Source organism: Osmerus mordax, chromosome 1 (genome assembly GCF_038355195.1).
Source record: "Osmerus mordax isolate fOsmMor3 chromosome 1, fOsmMor3.pri, whole genome shotgun sequence".
Lineage (NCBI taxonomy): Eukaryota > Metazoa > Chordata > Actinopteri > Osmeriformes > Osmeridae > Osmerus > Osmerus mordax.
The window spans coordinates 11344104-11359508 of NC_090050.1; the positions used below are offsets into that span (position 1 = coordinate 11344104).

The window sequence follows — 15405 nt, forward strand, 5'->3', positions numbered from 1 at the left end:
ACAGGCCCAAAGCTGAGGACTACTGGACCTTGGCATCCACTGGAACTGTCCGCGATGCTCTATTTATGCACACCATTGACAGATTAGTGAGTAACATCTTCCCCGTCAACCCTGCCGTATCGATGTTGGGTGAAGATATAAGGAAGCGCCTCGGCTTGTCGCAGCAGCTTTGGGCTGTTATCCAGGAACTGTGGGCCAAAACACCGAAGAGTAAAGCTCTCCATCAGGCTCTGTTGAATCTGCCCTGTTCTGAACAAGACATGGGGGAGATGGATTATATGCTTGGAGATATGCTCTTTGCTGGGTACTCAGAGGCATTCCGGTCAGAACTTCCTCTTGATATCGATGCCTTTATCGAGGATGAGGAGCTATGCTTTATGGTCTCCGGCATGGTTGTTGAAAACCTCCTCAATCACTGGACCCCTTCTGGAAGCAACTGCTTTAATCACAGCCCAGTTGGCCTCGTATCAGCTTTTGGAACGGAGGTGAAGGTGGAAAAAGCCACGGTAAGCACTCTAAAAACAGTATGCATACACATTGTTTCCACATCAAAACTTGTACTGATGTTTAAAATATTGTTGTTCTTCCTCTTTACAGTTTGGAACAAACTTCCCTGACTTGTATATCAGTGGCAAACATATGTCCACTGGAGAGGAACCAAGCCTCTCAACCAGTGAGTCATTCACTAACATTCAAATACATTTCCCAAGCACATGTGAAAGCAGGCACATAGGCTAGTGAATGCTAAAATGTAACTAAATTCCTTGTATTGATCCAGAAGTAAATTACGAAGAAAGTCAAATGAAATATTTTCACATAAACCTTCCAGAGGGACCCTGCAAGTCTTCCAAGAAAGGCGTGAGAGGATTTCTACGCAGGGCATGGAAGGCTGTGAAGCGTGGACTCATCTGTGGCTGTGGACGAGTTGCTTCTGACCTGGATTAGACGCTGCACCCTCTGTTTTACTCTGGATTAGACGCTGCACCCTCTGTTTTACTCTTGATTAGACGCTGCACCCTCTGTTTTACAATGGATTAGACGCTGCATCCTTTGTTTCCTCTGGATTACTTTACTGTACTGTAAAGGACTTGAAAATAGCTATTTGCAATAGCATCATTTGAATTCTTATTTGCATGAATAAATTGTTTATTCTTGCTATTTTACTGTATTTGTACAAATGACTTACTGATGCATGTCTCACCTTCTGGCTATGTGAGATGTGTATTATTTAATATTAATATTAGGCCTATATTATGTAAAGCTGATGACCAACCCTGACCCCATGGTTAGCCTTACATTCCCTGTTGTTGGACAGAAAAATATGACACCGGCAGGCGGCAGTATAGTATTTCAAACACAAAACTTTATTAATGGGATCAGTGCACACCAACCAACAGATAAAGAAACTGAAGTAGCAGCCTAGAAAGCACCGATATTATACATAGAAAAACAAATATGTAGACTAGGCTCTATTCTATGCATATTGTGTTATAAAAGTTTCTATACAATAAGTGTATTAAATGAATGGGGGAATCAGACAGAATATGCAACCTCCACAACACTGAAATCACATGTGAATGTGTTTGTTGGCCGTTTGAAAACAACGAATCCCACAATGCAACTATTCTCCTTCTTCGGAATTGGTTGTCCCACTGAATGCAGCTATTGGTTGCGCCTGAGTAGGCTCCACCTTATTGGTGAATTCAACCAGATTGAAGAACTCGCAGCCGTGCAAGGCGTTCTTTGACTTCAAGTCAGCGACGTGAACGGTAAGTTAGAAAATTATTCGTCTGAGCTATATCGAGGCTTTTATAGTAAGCTACAGTAAAACATGACTTTCTGAACATGAAGCCTCCAACATAAGACGGATTCTTTGTTATATCAGTTTAGTTAAGGTTCAAAATAAACTATCTTGAATTTGACTGGCTTGGTACTTGAATCTGTGGATTCGCTAGCTAACCATTTCCCCACGTGGTTCAAGCAGCTCTTTTATATCGATGCTCTGCCTGCTATACATTTATTTATACTACTCTCATTCATATAATTCACAGATCATACAGGTGAAAGTGAATGTATTTTCACCAAACTTGTGACGTTGGCGTACACGCACAAAGATTATGGTGAACCCCAGCGCCAAGTCACGCGAGGCACCAAGAATGAAGCCGGTGAGTTCTCAATTGTTTTACGTTCAACTAACGTTAGTATGATTGGTGATTATGATGACTAAACTTTTTTCCCCATCATATCGACAGTGTTGACTAACCAGAAATTTAAGCCAAATGGACTGAATCACAAATTGCTCTTGTTTGCATATTCTACCACATCAGAATACACCTAATGTGTTAATTTAATTTCTTTTAGGCCTTTGATCCGGACTGAAGTACTCCATCGAATAACAGATGAACATATGGTGAGTACTGAGTAAACTACCAATGAACATTAAACTTTGTAAAAGTAAATGCCTTTAAGATTTTACTTGATTTTGTGAGTAACACTTATTTTGCTGCATGGCTGTTTTCTGTAGATGTGGTCAATGGAGGCATCCCCACATGTGGAAGGTAAGAATGTGGCACATAACATTGAATTGTGATGTGTTCCCCCACCTCCTTAACAGTTGACTGTGATTACTTGGCCATTGATCTCATCAAGACACTTTATCTTTCAGCTGTTCTCCATCACATAGATGACCGTTGTTGGAATCCGAAGTCGGCCATATTCTCTGAAGGTACTATCAAATGTTTACAGAATAACAGCATGTTATCCCGTCTGGACTTGCTGCTGACTGTATGATGACTGATCTTTTTTCCCCAGCAGATCGACCATGTTGACTTCCTGTTTATTTTAAGCCAATGTAGTCTGACACATCAGCCAGCAACAAAAGTAACTTTATATCACTTGTAGGAATATGGGCTCACCCAGTTTTCTTTTGCAGAACAGTTGAGCGAGTGAAAGGTCTCCCGAAACTAACAGATTGGGCAACTAAGGTATGCCATTGCTTTGTCTAACAGTTTTACATGCAATAACTTTTACATGGTGTTAGTGATGACTAGACTTTTTTCCCCATCAGATCGACTATGTTGACTATCTTTTGATTTCAAAGCCAAATAAATCTGACGCACCTGTAATTCATCCTTTTCATAGCTTGTTTAGTTGTGGTTCTAGTTAACTCAAATGCATCCTTTTATTTTTTTAGTTTTGGAGGACCTCGCATCTGCTCTGGACTCTGGGTCAGGGTTGAGGATGTTAAACTCAAAATGATTTTGCGTTTGTAATTCCTACTAGATATTTTCCTGAAGAGATTTAGCATTGGGAAATGCTAAATTGGATCATCTTTTAAATGAACGGGGCATTTGAATGATACAAGCTAATTATGCAACGTATCCATAAAGTGTTTTCTATCCATTTCGTTTGTTGCAATGCACTTCATTTATAGATGCAGAAAAAAAGGACACTTGAGATGTAGCCTCTTTTTATATAATTTACATGATTCATATTAAGCTGATATATTCAAATGTATTTAAGTGAATTCCATTGGCGCAAATGTGCTTTGCTTCAATTGCATCACTTACGTAAGGTCAACTGATGTTTTGCAAAGGTAAATAAACTGATGTGCATATAAATAATGTCAATGGACTTTTGGTTTTCCTTTATGGGTCACTGTCTAAACAATGAAGTAGCCTAGAGTAAAGGGCTAAATCATCCTGGCAACCAGACAGTTTAGGTAGTGATGATTATTTAATTACATGAGGGAAACGTCGTTCTACAATTCCATATAACATTATTTTAGTTATGAAAAGCTATGAGGTGATAAAACATCCTGTGACCAATTCTTACACTGAGGCCTATTAATGGCTCCTGTTACTTGACGTTGATGCTTGATCTCCCTTTGATAACTCTTATAATTATGGCGTATTCCTATTTAATTACTTAAGTAAGACATGGGACAGGATGACTGCCGGTAGCCACCAATAGAAAAGCTTTTGTCACGCACACGAGTCGTAGTTGAGTCGTCAATCCTACTGTAATCAGTAGAATCAGTAGACCGCTACTGCATGCTCACGAGTTGGGTAGTCAATCCTACTGTAATCAGACAAAAGCTTTTCAATTGGTGCCCACCAGCAGTCATCCTAATCCCATGGCTTGAAGTTATATAAAATGTCCAGCCAATCGCAGGTCGCATGGAACAACAACAAATAGCCAAAGCTTGACGGTCTGCTTGTTTGCGTTTCCCTCTGCATCCTGGCTATTACGAGATTCTCAACCTGAATGTAAAATAGAGCAACATGATTGTGCTAGTAGACCTATTGTTGATGCTCGTAGATGTAACTATCTCCATTCTCAGTGCCATAGTCCAGACTGTCATACGGCCGCGGTTGAAGTGCATTGATGGAGAGCTCTGTCTAATCACAGGGGCCGGTGGGGCGCTGGGTCGTTTGTTCGCTCTGGAGTTCGCCAAAGAAGGGGCGCATCTTGTTCTCTGGGACTGTAATGCTGATGCCAACGAGCACACCGCTAAACTTGCTCGGGAACTGGGTGTCAAGGTGCACACCTATACTGTGGACCTTGCGCGCCGGCAGAACATTTATGAAACAGCGGAGCTGGTCCGACGCGAGGTAGGGGATGTCACTATGGTGGTAAACAACGCTGGGGTGGTAGCCGGACGGAGGCTGCTGGACTGTCCGGATGAGCTGCTGGAGAGGACTCTTTTGGTGAACTGCCATGCGCTGTTTTGGGTGAGGTTAAAAAAATATACGAATTGTTATTGCATCTTAAAAAGAAAGAACTATATTTGATATGAATATTATAACAGAAACTAAAGTCTCGAACGAATGACATAGGGGCTGATTTAACGTGCCACTGTTGAGCTGCCTGTGTTTGCTCACTGAAGTGTGATGAGAAGCGCAGCAGCCTGAAAGCAAACACCACCTCAGGACATGAAGGCAAATGTCCCAAAAATAGCGATTTATGATGTCAGCCCGACTTGGGCTTGATTTACCTATCGGGTTCTTTCTTAGGCACTAGCGAGACCTCAGATCATGAAAGAATGTGACCTCCAATTAGGAATGTGATTCTTTCAATATGATCCTCTTACTATAACTTCAGTCTCATGTTCAAAAGAATGAAGGAATAATCTCCCATTGCACTTCATCCTCTTATATTTGACTTTACTGTGTGATAACTGGCCCACCCTAGAATTTACAGAACCAGCCGACTGGCTTATGCATGCTTGGCTACAGATCAGAGTGGGGAGGCACTACAGGAATCATGGATCCTCATGGTTCCCTACATACTTCGCTATGTACACACTGATTGTGTGTGTGTGTGTGTGTGTTTCTCTCATACAATAGATGACCAAAGCCTTCCTGCCTCAGATGAAAGCTAAGAACCATGGACACATGGTGACCATAGCGAGTGCCCTGGGGCTCTTCAGCACAGCCTGTGTGGAGGTGAGGTTGGAGAACTTCCGTAGATGACGATGGCCTTTACAGTATGGAGTGTATTTATTGATGATAAAATAAGTTACCGGAATGAGTTTCCCCCTTTCTCTTTACCCCTTCCAGGATTACTGTGCCAGTAAATTTGGGGCTGTCGGTTTCCACGAGTCATTGACCCACGGGCTGCAGGCAGAGGGTTTGGACGGCATCAAAACCACTCTGGTCTGTCCTTACATCGTGGACACAGGGATGTTCGCTGGCTGCGAGATCAGGCAAGACACCGCCATTACTTTGGTCGCTGCATTTTTGTATTGGTGGCCCTTATCCAGAACAACTGCAATACGTGCCATGTATACTATGGTCGGATACCTGCTCATAAACAGTAGCGTGACGATCAGGTGTCCAGCGTACATGTTGCTCCTTCACCACCTGCTGCACGCAGGGTGTATGTCACCGATGATGATAGTGCCTATAAATGAATGGATATATTTGTGTATCTGTGTGAACCACACCCTCAGGAAGGAGCTGCAGGGCCTGATTCCTCCCCTGGATCCTCTCTACACGGTGCAACAGTCCATGAACGCCATCCTGGGAGAGCAGCACATGATCTGCATTCCACGCCTCATGTATATTCCCTTTGTGTCGCGGGCGTAAGTACGGCGTCCTCCCCCTTCGGAGCCGTCATCGGGCTCACGGCCCTCCTGTCTAGGCCCTCCTGTCTAGGCCCTCCTGTCTAGATCCTCCTGTCTAGGCCCTCCTGTCTAGGCCCTGCTGTCTAGGCCCTGCTGTCTAGGCCCTCCTGTCTAGGTCCTCCTGTCTAGGTCCTCCTGTCTAGGCCCTGCTGTCTAGGCCCTCCTGTCTAGATCGTGAGTTCAAAGCCCTAAACCTTTACCCTGTGGTAACTGTGCACTTGCTTTCCATTCGCAGCCTGCTGCCGTGGGAGGCCAACATGGCGACCTACCGCTTCATGGGCGGTGACAAGTGCATGATGCCCTTCATTAAGAACGTGGAGCAGAGAACCGCCAATGGCCACGCTAAAACCTCCTAGAGCCCCCTGCTGTCTGACTGAATGACTGACATTCGCAGTGAGTCGAAGGACCACTTCTACACACCAAATGGTTCTGAGAATCTGGCAAAAGGCCAGTTCTCAGAAGGGAGAGAATGTGTATATTCTCACAAGTGGATTCTTAAGTGCTTGTACAACGTCACACGATTATGTCCAGAGACAATTTAAGCTATACTTCTAAACAGGACAATCCTTAGGATGTAGTATACATGTATGCCATGTTATAAAAATGAACTGTAAAAATGTCTTAAGAATGTACATAATAAATACAAATGTCACAGTTTGACTTTCATTCACTATCACCAAGATCATGCTCTGGAGCTTAGCAAATGAAAGCATACAGAATCATTACATACCAAACTTGACCTCAACTTTGAATGCAGTACACAAGCAAAACACACAGATCGTATACAAGTGCCTCTTTTTATTCACATTCGTAGACAGTGCAGAAACTAAGACCAGACAAAAAAAGACAACACTACAAGAACATGCAACAACAACAAAAAACTGAGTGTTGTGTATTGGGTGAAGCAACAACTACAAGCTTCCATAGCTGTAAAGACCAAGAAGTTCAAACTGTTGAAAAACAAGGACAAAGGAAGGAAACACTTCTGCTTTGATTCTGCTGAAGAGGCTCGTGTCACCACCAGGTAAACTGAGGCAGCAGCTATATTGGTGATGGTTGTTAGGTCAGTCTATGTCCCCGAATACTGTCACTGTTCATTTTGGATAGCGTCATGGTAATAGACTTGCAGATATACAAGTCCTACCAAACATGATGTTTGAAATCGTGCTAATGAAGCCAGCCTCAAACAACTTGCCTTTACCACAGCAAGCATTTATTTTATAGGTGGAAAAACACACCATCCCATCACAAAGAAAAAAAGTGTCGTTCAATGAGGAGCTCGATAAGGTAAACTTTAGATCCGCTTCTTTCTGTTTTGATAGTCCACTTAAAACCCTTTAAAATCCTAGATACTAGATGCTAGAAGTACTAGATGAGCCCGTCGGGCACACAGTTCGGGTGTCCATCATGAGGGGGTTTGGTCAGTCTTTCGTTCACTCAGGTCTGTAGTAGTCAGTCCCAGTCCCAATGTGGCACCGCAACGGAGTCACAAGCTGCACACTTCCTGTGCAGTGCACCCAGGTCTTGAAAAGAAGTGGCGGCGACCGTCAGGGAGGCCGGCGTTAGACCAGCTGCACGGTGGCAGCCTGCAGGTAGCCCTGGAGGTACTGGAGCGCCTCAGAGTTCAGACTGGTGCTCAGCATGGAGGGAACCTGGCAGGAGACAACAGGCTCGCTTACTATCCAGAGGCCACGCCTCCACACACCACCACACGCCTCCACACGCCACCACACGCCTCCACACACCACCACACGCCACGACAGGCCTCCACACACCACGACAAGGCCCATCTGCAGTATCCCTGCACGCTGGGGCAAATGCATCCCGAAGTGAGCGAGTAGACGGACGTATTAAGACGAGCCTCATTTACACCGTGCACATCAGCACGACCTTGTTGTTGTGTGTTTGTGAGCTACCTAGGCCGTGTCTGTACTAATCACACCCCTAGCCCCCTCTCTCCCCCCCAGACTTACCCGTCCAGGGCAGGCTGTGGATAGCTTGTAGAGGGACTGGGCCAGGAGGATCTTGGGGTTGCTGACAGCCTCTCCTATGGGGTCATGCTCCTTCTTGCCAGCGAAGGCGAGCTGGGAGAAGGCCGTCTGGTAACCGGGCGTGTCCTCGATGTCAATGAAGTGCTCGTCGTCGGGGATGCTGTCATCCTCTGGGAGCTCGAACAGACCAATCAGAGCCTGGAGGAGCGGGGTCCTGGAGAGCGGGAAGGTTTATCCGTTAATCAGACACATCCAAAACAGTGACATGTGTGTGTGTGTGTGTTCAGGTCTGTTCCTCACCAGAGCTTGGTGTACTCGGTGTCCATCATGGCGGGGCACTCCGTCAGGACCTTGGTGATGCCCACAGCACAGATCTTCTTCTCCACTGGCCCAGACACCTTCTGCACCTCAGGGATGACGATCTTCTCCAGCACCATGCCAAACATCCTGGTAGGGAAAGCTCTAGTCATTAAGAGCTCTGGAGCAGTGTGGACCATTCAGCCCCAGCGAGCTGGTTCGGAGGTAGCGGTTTTTACCACTGCAGTCAGCTTGGTCATACAGAAATATAGCTTACTGCACTCTATTCCTGTGATAGTTAGCTAGCTTATATAAGTGTGGTTGGTTACTATATCATCAGTCACCAGGGAATAAAGCATGCTAAATCTAAAAGTGTCATAGGAGCTCCCATGCAACTTTAGCATTCATTCTCAGTGTGTTACAGACTAGCGTGTTTTGCTGGAAGAGTAGGATGAAAGATCTAATCAAACAAAAGGAAAGTAGGGTTTGTGTGTTCAATGCAGAATTTTTTTTTTTGAATCAATGATGGAAAAGGCCTGAATCCTGCCAGGGAGGGAAGTGCACCAGTAGGGCCACACACAGACGCTCACTTTGGCTGGATGCTGTCGAATATCTCCTGCAGAGCGATGGCTCCGTACTTGACACAGTACAGGTTGATGAAGACAAGGAAACCTGCGGGGGAGATCAGACAGCAGCCATGTGGGACAATTCAAGTTCCTAGATATTAATAGTAGCCAAACGGGCCTGTGAGGCATGTCTGTAAGGTATGAAAAGGCACGTGATGTGGAGAGGGGATGCGACGATGGGAGCCGGGACTCACTCTTGATGAACTTGGTGGTCTTGGAGCCCTGCAGCCTTTGGAACAGCAGGATGAAGATCTGCTTCCTGTACTGAGTAATGGACTCCCTGGGAGACACACAAGACAACATAGCACATAACCCAAAAGCCCACATATAAAAAATAAATAATCTATTATAAAAAATGTGAATTGAATATCACATCCCAGACCGACATTGTTATCGACTCACGTTGGCATGTGTTCGATGATGCTGTTGAGCAGGTAGAAACCTTGGTGGTCGTTGGCCTTGGAGGCAATCAGCTTCTGGAACACTCCGAGCAGACCGGGCTGTAGGGACAAGACAACAGCTCAACCTCACATTTCTACTTCTGAAAATATAGTACAGCTACAAAAGGAGTGGGCATATTGAACCGTCTCTAGTTCACTTCCTTCCACGCCATTTCCTCAAACAACATCCCTCGCCACGACCTCGTGTCAACGTACTATTTTGTCCGCGGCAGAGTTGGCGATGGTGGCGCCTCCCTTCTGGAGGTAGGCCTGGAGCAGGCGCACCAGAGGGGGGATGTTGCCCGTTCGCTCCCACAGGACGGGCTGCAGCAGGTGGGGGAACAGGGCCATGTAGGACTCGGGGATGGAGTTGGAGTGGATCTCCAGGAGCAGGGACATCACCTGGAACACGTAGGGCACAAACTCTGCAGGGGGAGGAGGGGAGACACGGGAACAAACACTAATTGACATCGTATCAAGAATGGTTACACATGTGAACAATATTCAACATCCTGTTTAGGAGAGCGAAGATCTGGGGGGTGCAAGGCTGCCTATACCCTGGACATCACTCTGGAGGATCTCGGTGAAGACTGGGAAGAGGGCCTCCTCAAAGCTGCTCACGGTGGCAGGGTTGGCCTTGCAGGTGATCCTGACGGACAGGCACAGCGACTCGAACAGGTAGTGGTTGAAGTGAGGCTTGCTGGGGTTCTGGAAACAAAAAGTGTTGCGGAAGAGAAGAGGTTTGACTCAAGTTGATGTTTGATCTATGCTTATCTAGGATGTGCAAAATAGAATCAGTTACACATTGATTGATAATCATATATGAATATGTAATCAATCCACTATTTAGTCACAAGGTCAGTAGGTCTAGTCATGTTCACCTTTACACCTTTGTTACTGTTTACTCTTTGGAAATTGTTTTACCAACTAAGCATTTTACTGTTATTTTGTTCTTAGTATAACTTTGAAATATTACAGTAAAGTACCGTTGAAAAGAAAGCGCTGTGTATGACATCTCTGTGTATGACCCGTCTCACTAAAGAACCCCTTAGAAAACGAGAGCTCTTCCCTCCACACCAGCCTACACAGTGCAGCTGGGTGTAGAAGGCCGGCCCCTGAGGTGAGTCACGGACGAGAGGCGTGGCCTACCTTGCTGACTAGAAGGAGCTTGTGAGTGAGCTGGCCAATCAGGGTGGGGACATAGGGAACGATGGCTTCCTGCAGGAGGGAGAAGCTCCTCATGATGGCTAGAGGAGAGCAAGGAGAGACAGGGGAGCGTCAGGAAAGAGCTCGTCATCACAGACACACATTCTCCGACCCCAAAGTTTCCTTTTTGGGAGCCCCGAGATGGGAGAGGGAGCCATGGTAAATGGAACAGCAGAGCCGCGTGCCTTTCATGATGTATTCGTTCTCGGCGGAGCCAGGAAGAGCCAAGGACTTGAACAGGTGGTTGAGCAGCTGCTCTGTGAACGGGGCCATCTCGGCAGCAGTGATACTACGGAGACAGGAGGAGACCATGACATAGATCCAATTACAACACCCATACTCCAAATCTCATGAGTCACGTTTCCCGATTCTACAGGCCGGGGTTGTCGAGACAAAACACGGTAAAAAGCCAACCCATCCAAACCGATGAGTAATAAACAGTGATAGATCTCGACGTCCGCGGGGCCTTTGGCGGGAGCTACTAACAGTGTGGAGTTGTTGGGGCCCCTCATGGTGAAGAGCCTCTCCAGGGCGTGGGCGGCGTAGGTGTGCTCCACCGTGCTCTCTGCCTGCAGGTGGGCCACCAGCAGGGGGACGGCCTGCAGCAGCTGCTCCTTGGGGAGCTGGAGGAGAGCAGAGGATCCGATTCGATTCAACTGTATTGTGGCATTGCTCAGAGAACAGAGACAACGAAATGCCATGAGCATCTAACCAGTGGTGCAGAGGGAGGGAGGAAGCCGGGCGTGAGTGAGAGTGAGAGAGAGGTGGTTCCGTTAAAGCACGAGTACCTGACTTCTGAAGATCATGACGTACTTGATGGCGTCCGCCTTCAACACCGGGAACTCGTTCACTGAAGGGAGAGGCGAGTTGCTGTTGGGTTAGGGAGTCGGGGGGCAGGAGGAAAGCAATCCGCCGTTCAACACACGCGTTTCAGGTGACCGTGCGCGCCCTTACCGTTGGGGGACTTCAGGTCGGTGAGGATGTGGTTCACAAAGAATTCGGTGAGATTCACCAACTCATTCGCTTGCGTTATGCCGTGCTGAAAAAGGACAAATGGCATACGATGAATGAATGAATCTCCCCCCCTCCCTCCCATAACACGAATCTCTGTACATAGCCCCTGTTTAACACCCCCTCCTACCTTCTGCGTCTGGGCCTTGGAGGCCAGGGAGGTGACAAGGTAGATGGCGGCGTCTTTGTGCTTCCAGTTCGCCCCGGGGTTCTTGGCGTACTCTCCCAGCATGGAGTTGACGTAGCCGGAGAAGATGGCCGTGACGGGGCCCTCGAAGAACTTGCACAGGCCCCGCACCAGGTCACACGCTGCCCTGCGCCGGGTGTCGATGTCTGCGGAGGAGGGAGGCAGGAGCGCGTTACCGGGCGACGCCTGCACGGCAGGGCGGGTCATAGTGACTGAAGACCGGAGCGACGCGGCTGGAGCAGAAAGGGAGGTGGTACGAGTGGAGGCCAAGTGGGGGGGGAGTTACCTGATCCTTCTAGATCCCTCCTGATGTACTCCTCCGAGTTGTCCTCGAAGGCCTCCTCGTCAGCACCTGGGGAAGGATGACAAGACACGGTCGGTTGCAGGTGCGATCATCAACTGACACCACAGAAGCTCATAAGTAGGGTCAAGGGTTAAGTGTTTTAAAAAATCACTTGTTTTTCAACTTTTTCTCAATTTAGTTCATTCCTTGAAGAAGATTCGGACTCACTTCTGAACTCCATGTTGGGCACAATGACCTTCTCACAGATGCTGGTAAGTGTGTTCTGGTCTTCAAAAAGATGCTTGTAGTGGGGTCTCTCACACACAGATGCCAGGAATTGGATGGCATTGCTCACAAGCTGAAAACCAAGATGGGCAACGTGTATTAGCAAGGATTACCACCACCTACACACACACACGTGACACGGTCTGTGGTCTCACCAAGTCATATTTGACCTCCTGCCCCGTGGACACCAGAAGGTTCCAGATGGCCGTGACGAAGCGAGGCAGGTACGGCTGGAACTCCTCGTCGTACTTCTGAGCGTACAGAGCAGCGTTGTCACAGATCTGAGACTTCAGCAGCTCCAGAAGCCCCGCCTCTTCTTCATCCTGGGGAGGAAGATGGCCGCCAGACAAGACAGTCAGACTCGCGCCGCGGCGCTCATTCGCCAAACCCCACTGTACTCTTACACTGACGCCATTCATCGCATACTGTGGTGACGTCACTCACTTCTGTTTGTAACAGCTTGTTGTCCAAGGTCAGCAAGTTGTGGAAATTGGACATCCAGGTCTCAATGTTGTCCTCAAAGAACTCTGGAAGGTCCTAGTGGTGTGTGGAGAAAGACGTTTTGACCCCAGTGTTTCAACATGCAATCACTATGACCTGCGGCTGTGTCGAGATGGAGAGAGAGCCGAGAATAGAGAGACGCACCTGGAAGTTAAGGCTGTAAAAGAGTTTGGAGATGAGCGTGAGGGAGGAAAAGAGGACCTTCAAAGCGTTGACGTCTGTAGCGTGGGTCTGACACAGCTCAATGGTGGCCTGGAATGTAAAATAAATAAATATATATTTTGTGTATAACAAACCACTACACAGTTTAGTTTTCATTTCATTATTTTAAAAAGAAATACATTTCAATTAGATTAGAAATGAGAGCTACAAAAGGTCCTCGAACAGGTGGTTCATTCAATTAGGAAGTATCTGAGGCACTTTACCTTGAACAGTTCCGTCAGAGGTAGGGCAAACGTGTCCAGCACCAGCTTGATCTCCAGCCACAGCTCATTGGACTTGAACTCGTGGCGATACCTGACGGAGCAGAAGACACACAACATCATTTCCTCCAACTGATGGGAGCAAAGTGACCGTTGCCATTGAACAATCCGGGAGACTCACCTCTTGAAGAGCGAGTGTGCGGTGCGGAGGACACCATTGATAATGTGGAAGTCTCCGCTCTGGAAGCGAGTGACCATTTCGGTCAGGAGGTCAGGCCACTTCTGAGGGAAGTCCTCTCTGCCGATGATGCTGATGGCATCGCTCAACTGCACAGACAGAGCAGCCAGCGCATGCGTGGTCAATGAATGCTGTCTTCGTCTCCATATTGTTTGTGAACTGATCATTAGACGACGATCAAACTCAGAATAGAAGCTAGCGCCAGACTTCACAACTCCACTGGTCTGCTTTGTTTCATCGGAGGTTGGATGAGAGCATGGTTAACATACCTGTTTCTGAATCTGTTCAGGGCTGCTCAACATCAGATTGACAATGTTGGCCTTGATGGTGGTTCGATCTGGATCCGAGATTTTGTTTGGTTCATCCTCAACCTCGGGGGGGGGGGGGGGGGAAATGTAAGCAATCTTAGGACTGGTAAACATTTCTCATAATAAGATCCAGACCATGTCCATTTCACTCAAAACACCACCAAGTCCACACTCACTATGCGCCAGTTCCTTTTGATGTAATTCTTGAAGGTGACTGCTGCACAGACCCTGATCACATTGTCCTGAGACTTCTCTAGCAAGGTGAGAAGTAAGATGGGATAGTTCTGGCTTCCCTCAACAGACTCCAGGAACTTCTCAGCTGGTGAAGAGAACAAAGGAATACAGTGTTTGAAGGCACAAGTAGACTATCTGCTGTGAAATAGGATACATTAACGAGCAATAAAACAGCAGGGCTTGATTTGATAGATTGACCGAGCTTGTATTGTTTAGTAGGAAACATGTAATCGTAGACATTCTTCATACCAGGACGTCGTACTGCTGGATCTGGGTCCAGAGTCTTGCGGAGAAACTCTGTGAGAGTTTGAAGGTTTATATCATTCAGCTCCATGGTGCACTGGAGAAAATAGATAAGAAATATTTATCTACACAAAGACACACATGAAGTCGATATAAACAAACTATTCTAGAGAGTGATGCAACAGTGAAACAACGTATTTTTTCGTTGCATTTACAAAAGCTGAGGCGCGGGGCTACTGAGTCAGTAAGGATACACCATGATGATGCTTGTTCGAAAAAAGCAAGCTAGTAGCTAGCTGGTAGGGCTAACCAGGTACATTTAGCCTACTATAGCTTTCAAATGATCGTTATGAATGTTTACTAGGTCACATGGATTAAGAAGATTTTAAATATTATAATAGATTTACCAACTCATCTGCACAACATTGCATAAAGTTGGCCTAACGCCGTTACGTTAGCTGGCCAGCCATAAAGCTAGTTATGCTAAATAAAACCTGAACTGTGAGTGCCAAGAGTTGGCTTAACATGCTTGCATGCTCGCACTAGTTTTCCCAGGGATGGCTAACTATATAGAATCAGTTTTGTTTAGTTACAGTGTATTATTCCAGCTATTGACCTAGTTAGCTAATAGCCTCCTTTGACTGAGCCAAGTAGCTAATGTCAAAAAAATATATATCCAAGTAGCTAATATTAGCAAGCAAGCTACCCACAACTAGACATCCTCGTGAGACATGAGTTGCATTATGTCATGGTTTTGACTAGCTAGCTCTTAAGCTAGCGGACCAGTCATAAAGCTATCTCGTTTGCAGATATAACTGACATACAACTTCATAAAATGACTTCTTACCCTTTCAAGCTTATTGCGTCCCCCAAAAAGTATTTCGCCGGCGTGTATGGTCCACTAGCTACCTGACAGCCTCCTTTTTGCTAGCTTTCAAAAGTCTCAAGCAACTGCGCGGTCTGAGCAATGCGCATGTGCAAAACATGTCAAACGAGCCATTCCAGA

At 46.6% G+C, this 15405-nt stretch overlaps 2 protein-coding genes, 2 long non-coding RNA genes and 3 other non-coding genes across 7 annotated transcripts; 6 read left to right on the forward strand and 1 right to left on the reverse strand.

Moving 5' to 3' along the window:
• Positions 1–392: 392 nt before the first annotated feature.
• On the forward strand, positions 393–1057 carry LOC136952014 (uncharacterized). The gene is made up of 3 exons (XR_010877798.1): positions 393–506; positions 598–673; positions 830–1057. It is a non-coding gene; the product is annotated as an uncharacterized lncRNA (long non-coding RNA).
• A 993-nt stretch (positions 1058–2050) lies between these two features.
• On the forward strand, positions 2051–3402 carry LOC136948536 (uncharacterized). The gene is made up of 6 exons (XR_010877349.1): positions 2051–2165; positions 2362–2410; positions 2525–2558; positions 2666–2725; positions 2933–2984; positions 3194–3402. It is a non-coding gene; the product is annotated as an uncharacterized lncRNA (long non-coding RNA).
• LOC136954028 (small nucleolar SNORD12/SNORD106) lies at positions 2207–2297 on the forward strand. Its single transcript, XR_010878058.1, has one exon. It is a non-coding gene; the product is annotated as a small nucleolar SNORD12/SNORD106 (small nucleolar RNA).
• LOC136954035 (small nucleolar SNORD12/SNORD106) lies at positions 2778–2869 on the forward strand. The gene has a single exon (XR_010878059.1). It is a non-coding gene; the product is annotated as a small nucleolar SNORD12/SNORD106 (small nucleolar RNA).
• On the forward strand, positions 3029–3123 carry LOC136954040 (small nucleolar SNORD12/SNORD106). Its single transcript, XR_010878060.1, has one exon. It is a non-coding gene; the product is annotated as a small nucleolar SNORD12/SNORD106 (small nucleolar RNA).
• Positions 3403–4283: 881 nt separating the features above from the next.
• On the forward strand, positions 4284–6681 carry LOC136946116 (retinol dehydrogenase 10-like). The gene is made up of 5 exons (XM_067240337.1): positions 4284–4733; positions 5349–5447; positions 5562–5707; positions 5954–6085; positions 6363–6681. The coding sequence occupies exons 1-5, from the start codon at positions 4284–4286 to the stop codon at positions 6481–6483; spliced, it is 948 nt and encodes a 315-aa protein (XP_067096438.1). The 3' UTR covers positions 6484–6681.
• A 224-nt stretch (positions 6682–6905) lies between these two features.
• cse1l (CSE1 chromosome segregation 1-like (yeast)) lies at positions 6906–15345 on the reverse strand. The gene is made up of 25 exons (XM_067244443.1): positions 15247–15345; positions 14406–14496; positions 14099–14241; positions 13884–13985; positions 13558–13703; positions 13380–13470; positions 13099–13206; positions 12898–12990; positions 12609–12776; positions 12397–12526; positions 12172–12237; positions 11829–12031; positions 11642–11726; positions 11476–11537; positions 11174–11310; positions 10873–10976; positions 10631–10728; positions 10039–10189; positions 9698–9906; positions 9444–9541; positions 9236–9321; positions 9006–9087; positions 8419–8565; positions 8101–8332; positions 6906–7779 (listed from the first exon to the last, which is right to left on the reverse strand). Exons 2-25 carry the CDS (start codon positions 14488–14490, stop codon positions 7690–7692), a joined length of 2916 nt encoding a protein of 971 aa, XP_067100544.1. The 5' UTR covers positions 14491–14496; positions 15247–15345; the 3' UTR covers positions 6906–7689.
• Positions 15346–15405: the final 60 nt, after the last annotated feature.

Bases quoted from the DNA above. Each gene is read 5' to 3' on its own strand.
- LOC136946116 (XM_067240337.1), top strand. From the start codon at position 4,284: ATGATTGTGCTAGTAGACCTATTGTTGATGCTCGTAGATGTAACTATC. The intron at 4,734-5,348 runs GTGAGGTTAAAA...CTCATACAATAG, and splicing joins ACTGCCATGCGCTGTTTTGG to ATGACCAAAGCCTTCCTGCC. The intron at 5,448-5,561 runs GTGAGGTTGGAG...TACCCCTTCCAG, and splicing joins TCAGCACAGCCTGTGTGGAG to GATTACTGTGCCAGTAAATT.
- cse1l (XM_067244443.1), bottom strand. From the start codon at position 14,490: ATGGAGCTGAATGATATAAACCTTCAAACTCTCACAGAGTTTCTCCGC. The intron at 13,207-13,379 runs GTAAAGTGCCTC...TTTACATTCCAG, and splicing joins CTCTGACGGAACTGTTCAAG to GCCACCATTGAGCTGTGTCA. The intron at 11,727-11,828 runs GTAGGAGGGGGT...GTCCTTTTTCAG, and splicing joins CCAAGGCCCAGACGCAGAAG to CACGGCATAACGCAAGCGAA.